Source organism: Pteropus vampyrus, unplaced genomic scaffold (assembly GCF_000151845.1).
Source record: "Pteropus vampyrus isolate Shadow unplaced genomic scaffold, Pvam_2.0 Scaffold187, whole genome shotgun sequence".
In the NCBI taxonomy this organism is placed as follows: Eukaryota; Metazoa; Chordata; class Mammalia; order Chiroptera; family Pteropodidae; genus Pteropus; species Pteropus vampyrus.
In genome coordinates this window covers 116,154-121,696 of record NW_011888968.1, presented here as the reverse complement: position 1 = coordinate 121,696, position 5,543 = coordinate 116,154, and the positions used below count along the sequence as shown (strand labels likewise).

Here is a 5,543-nt window from a genome sequence, read left to right as displayed (position 1 = left end):
TGATGGTGATGGTGATGGTGATGGTGATGGTGGTGATGGTGGTGGTGATGGTGATGGTGATGGTGATGATGATGGTGATGATGGTGATGGTGATGGTGATGGTGATGGTGATGATGATGGTGATGATGGTGATGGTGATGGTGGTGATGATGGTGATGGTGATGGTGGTGATGGTGGTGATGATGGTGATGGTGATGGTGATGATGATGGTGATGATGGTGATGGTGATGATGGTGGTGATGATGGTGATGATGGTGATGATGATGGTGATTCTGGTGATGGTGATGGTGTTGCTGTGCATACTGTTCTTCTGGAGGCCTAAGGAGTCCTCCACTCCCACTAGCATGGCTGCTGGGGGCACGTTTAACCATTAAAAGCTGCTCTTTTCACTCCGTGTTTTCTGGCCAGTCTTGGTAGCAGACCTGCACTCTGCCATTTCCCTCTCTTTTGGTACATCGGTTTGTCCCGCATCCCCCGCAAAGTGTGATGCTAATGGTGAAAGTTTAGGCCCCGTGAGGGGCAGGGGAGGCAGTGTCTTTGGGCAGGGAGCCACTCTGTCCTCTCTGGGAAGGCCCCTCTGAGGGGTTAGCAGATGCTAAGCAGCCTCCTAATGAGGCGCTAATGGGGAGGAGGCGCCAGGTGGCCTGCTGGCTGCAGGGACCTCTCCGTCTGTCTGCTCCAGGCTCCCCAGGTCTCTCTGGCCAGACTGGCTCCCCACAGGAAGCCGCCAAATGTCCTTAACCATGGCTCTGGAGCTGCCTCCCCTCCTCCCGTAGGCCAGCTCTGCCAGGCTATCAGCTCTGCCACAAGCCACCTGCCGATGCCCTTGTTGGAGGGCCCACGGGCTTGCCTGGGAGAGTCAGGGCTTCTCAGGTCCAGGGGGCCACAACACGGAGCCTGTTCATCAGAGCCCCCAAGGGTGTGTGGCTTCCAGCACCACAGGTGCACACACACCTGTCCGAGGACGCCTGCCTCTGCAGCGGTCCCTCTGAGACCTGGGCCGGGCCCCGCCTGCTCGGGCCTCAGTTTCTCCATCTGTAGAATGAAGGCGTCCACGCGGGAGGGGTGAAGGGGTGAATTCGCACCCTCTCAGGGGAATTCAGTGTCACATCAAACAGGAAGGACATCGATCACACCCACAAAGAAATGAGCTCGTCCCCATTTTTCTTGACACATGGGGTTCCCTGGGTCTGTTTCCCCCCACTTTTTACCAAAAAAAAAAAAAGAGAGAGAAAGGACCCGCTCACTTTCCTCTTCATTCTAGAAACCAACAGTGTGATGCAGTGAGGAGCGTTCTGGGCTCCGAGTGACAGCAGAGAAGGGGCCCTCGGGGCACCTGCAGGAGGCCAGCCCTTCCAGGTGGCAATGTGGTGAGACTTGCCAGCCTCTGACATTCAGGAGCGGCCAGGAATCCAGACTGTGAAATTTTCCAATTGTTAACTGCTGGCAGCTAATGAAAGAAGCCTTAATCCCTGGGAGCGCCAGCAAAGGCACCTCTCTGCAGGCTTTCAGGTCACCCGTTGCTGACCTCTGGCTCAGGGGATGACCGCTGTGGGCCTGATGCGCAATGCCTGGTGAGCGTGCGAGCTGAGCAGGTCCCTGATGCCTGCTGGAGATGTTGGGTGGTCTTGGGGGGCTGAATCATCCCTGTGGGCAGCTCTACCCACTGAGTCTCAAAGCCCCTACCCCGGCGCCTGGGGCTGCTGGAGAGTGGTTAAATGCAGACGGACGGATCCCCAGGAAGCTCCGCCTGGCCAAGTTCAGCACAGGTGGGGTGGCAGGACACTGGGCCAGGGCAGAGAGGGAGGACGGCCCAGGATGAGGGCCTCCCTGGGCCTCAGAGCGGTCTTCCTCCAGGCCCCACGTCTGGTGGCTCTGGAGACCCTCAGCTCTGCCTGGGGTCCAGCCTGCACCCTGAGCCGTGCACAGAGCCGAGTGCGGTGGACTTAGTTCCAAAGGCACAGGGCCACGTGCTGGAGCAGTGCTGCCAGCGAGGGCCCGTTCGCTGGGAGGGGCGTGCGCTCACCCACAGGCACCCACGGGAGCACGAAGCCCACTTTGTGGCCACGTTTTCTCCGCGGCCGAGTCCTATGGTCCCCATAAACCACAGGGCTAGGCCCGCTCCTTCGTTCTTCTGACCTTGACCGTGGATTCAGGGGCCGAGTTCGTGCGACACGCTAACCTCCAACGCCCTCACCCAGGAGCGGTGGCCTTAGAGGAGCAGGCACAGCGAGATGGCGTCTCCCTCCGCCACCTGTGCCCCGAGAAGCCACCGCCTGCAAGACGGAAGCCGGTTCTCTCCAAAGCCGGTCCTGCCGACACCTCGACCTTGGACTTCCAGCCCCCCGAACCGTGAGAACTCCATTCCTGTTGTTGAGGCAGCTCCGTCCGCGGTATTTTTACGACACCCGAACTGGCCAAGACACCAGCATCCCCGAGGCTCGATTCGCATCGTGCGACGAATGACTTCGCTGAATCCTCACGCGACCCTCTGAGACAGGTGCGGGCCTCCAAGAGGATGTACATGTCTTGGAGTCCAGAACTCTCTGTGTCCTTTTCATTCAACGGAGGGTGAGACGAGCTGTTTCTGGCACAGCAGTGACTGATCTCAGACTCAACCTCCCGCCATTCGATCGTCGTGAACTCCAGAAAAGAACGGAAAGCGACCGTTTGAAGACACAGGAGAGCAAGTGAACGCAGCCGAGAGGACGTGATCCACATCAGTGTCCGTGGCTTTTCAATAAATGACCACAGACCTGGTGGCCGAACGCAGCACGGCTCTGTCACCCTGCAGTCCTGGAGGCCGGAAGTCGACACGGTGGGCCGGAGGCTCCTTCCCGCCCTTTCCAGCTGCGAACAGATGGGATCCCATCAACACGACGAGGGCTCGTACAGAAAGCCTCCAGCCGACTTCGCGTTTAATGGCGAAACGGTGACCTTCGTCCGTAAGACAGACTAAGGGAAGGGTCGCCGCATCTGCCACGTGAACACGACGCGGGCGGTGTCAGCCCGTGCAGCCAAGGAGGAAGAGGGAATAAGAGGCGGAAGGACCAGAAAGGAAGTAGCAAAACTCTCTCTGTCTGTGAGCGACGTGACTGTGCACGCAGAAAATCTAAGCGGTCTTTAAAAGACCATGAGAACTGATCAGGGACTTAGCAAGTTGGCAGGACAGCCTTCCGGTCGCGTAAAAAACCAATAACAAACGATTAGAAAACAGAGTTTCACGGTTATTTTATATAGCATCGAGAAGTCTCAGATCCCTGGGAATATATGTTTAAAAACAGGCACGAGACACCCACACTAACAACCACAAACGCGGCTGGCGGAAACCGAAGACTGTTCTCTGATTGGACAGCTCCGGCGTGTGAAGGCATTGGCTCTCCGTGAACGTCTACGAATATTTGAAAAGATTCAGTGCAGGCCCAGTCAGACGGTCCGGAGGCTCTTGAAGACGGTGTCAGGCTGGTTCCAGAATGTACGCGGTGATGCTGATCTTGAAGAAGAAATACGAAATCGTCGGACTTAAGCCCCCTGAGGTCACGACGTCCTGTGATGCTGCAGGGACGCAGACAGCGGTGTCGTCATGAGGGCCCAACAGACCAGGCTAACGGCGCGTGGTCCAGAGACAGAGCGGCCTCTGCAGTCAGCGGACTTACGGTCCAGGCGCCCGTGGAGTTCGACGGGACGAGGAACAACTTTTCGACAAACGCCGCTAGATCGACCAGACATCCATGTGGGAGAAACAAAGCAGGCCCCCCGAACGGTGACCCCTCTTTCCCGCCACCCACATTTAATGTGGGAAGACCTGGGGGCCGCGTGCAAAGCTCATGCCCACGGTCTGCCTGGGGCGCCCTCTGTCGCGTCTGGGGCGTGCCTGTCCCTAACCCAGCGCCCCTGGGGGGCCCCCCTTCCTCTTCTTCTCTGCAGGCGCCCCTGCTTTGGGCCTTTCCCACTTCCCCCTCTGAGGCAGCCCTTCCCCCTCGCCCTGCACCCTTCGTATAGCTCAGCATAGACACCTCCTCCTGGAAGCCTCCTCTGCTTTCTCACCCTGGGGTGACCAGATGATGGTCATCCACTTGCGAGTAAAAAAGGCACCGATGACACCAAGGCCGCAGTCGGAACCGGGGTCGTCAGGGGCAAGTCGGGACAGATGGAGCCTCCCTAAGCCTCTGCACAGCTCCGCACACCCCGCATGCTGCCATCGCACCGTGTGCATGTGCCGTCTCTTCTCCAGACGCCGGGCTCCCTGGGGACAGGGCCACCGCGGTGCGGCTACCCCTTGCGCTCCCACCCAGGGTCTCACACAGAGTTGTCGCTAATGTTTGTCGATAGGCCTGGGGACCTGGCCTCTGCTCTCTGCAGCGAGCGGCTGGCCCCTTCCTTATCTGACACCCCACTCAGGCTGCAGGTGAGCGATCAGGGCTCGGCTGGCCGGGAAGGTTCCAGAACTCGGGACCAGCCCGGTCTGATCCCAGTGAGCATTGGACCACGCAGTTTGTGCTGTCACCCGCCCGCCTGGCCATCCGCTCAATGAGCACCCGCCAAGCCCTCCTCCCGGATGGAGCTGCCGCTCCCACGAGTTCTTCTGCGGAGAGATGTGGACACTAACAGGTGACAAATAAGGATGCAGGAAGTGAAGCCTGCGGTGGGGACGGAGGCGGTCACCCAGGGCAGGTGTATGCCAGAGGAGCCGGGAACGTGGCGCCCGCTGCCGGCGTCACAGGACAGACAGACACAAGGACAGGGAGGTGCCGAGCCCGGGGTCGCCGGCAGGCAGTTCCGTGAGTGCGCCGTGGTCAGGGCAGGCTGGGGGCCGCCCAGCAGTGGGGACCGGCCCTGGCCCTCAGCCCGGTCCGCCCCGTGAGGCCTGGCCGCCCTGCCTGGCTTCCTTCCAGGAGACACCGCTCCGCCTCCCGTGGAGAACCCGGCAAGGAGCCGTCAGGGGACTCGCGGGAGGCCACTTGGCTAGGGAGGTGCCAGCAGGACGAGAGCCCGGCCCTGTGACAGTCCCGTCCTTCTAGCCAGCCACATGCTTCTCCAGGACCGGGGACTCTCGCCAGCTCGTTCGGGCTCAGGCTGGTGTCCCCACGCCCCAGCTGCGGTTCCGAGGCCAGAGGCCCCGACCCCCATCTGTCTAGAGAGGCCTGTCTGTCACGCACCCCAGACACTGTCACCTGCCTGCCTGCCCCTCCTGGCCAGCCCACAAGAATGGATGGCCCTGTAGGGGGCCCTGCAGCTGTTTCCTGGGGCCGAGGATGGAGCCAATCCTAGGGTACCCCCACTCTAAGGGCTCCCCGAGCCCACTTCCAGGCCACACTGCTCCTTGGGGTCCGGCATGGAGCGTCACAGGAGCGGAAGGCCCCCTGCCCCATTTCCCACCTGCAGGGCGTGGGTCCTTCACCCACCGTTCCCGAGTCTGTGGGGCCTGTGCTGCCTGCTGCAGGGACCGCCCTGTGCTAAGGGCACCGTGTGGGGAGACCGGGCGGAGGACTCGGCGTGGACAGAACCATGTCCGCCCCAGGGAGGGACAGAAGCCCGCGCGG

At 60.6% G+C, this 5,543-nt stretch overlaps 1 protein-coding gene across 1 annotated transcript in view; it reads right to left on the bottom strand.

The window, feature by feature from the left end:
- Nucleotides 1-3,457: 3,457 nt before the first annotated feature.
- MRGPRG (MAS related GPR family member G) overlaps nucleotides 3,458-5,543 on the bottom strand; it is a 6,733-nt gene continuing 4,647 nt past the window's right edge. The window contains exons 3-4 of the mRNA XM_011371312.1: nucleotides 4,048-4,246; nucleotides 3,458-3,555 (exon numbers count right to left, since the gene is read on the bottom strand). Coding sequence (XP_011369614.1) covers nucleotides 3,458-3,555; nucleotides 4,048-4,246 — 297 coding nt within the window. The remainder of the gene's footprint in view (nucleotides 3,556-4,047; nucleotides 4,247-5,543) is intronic.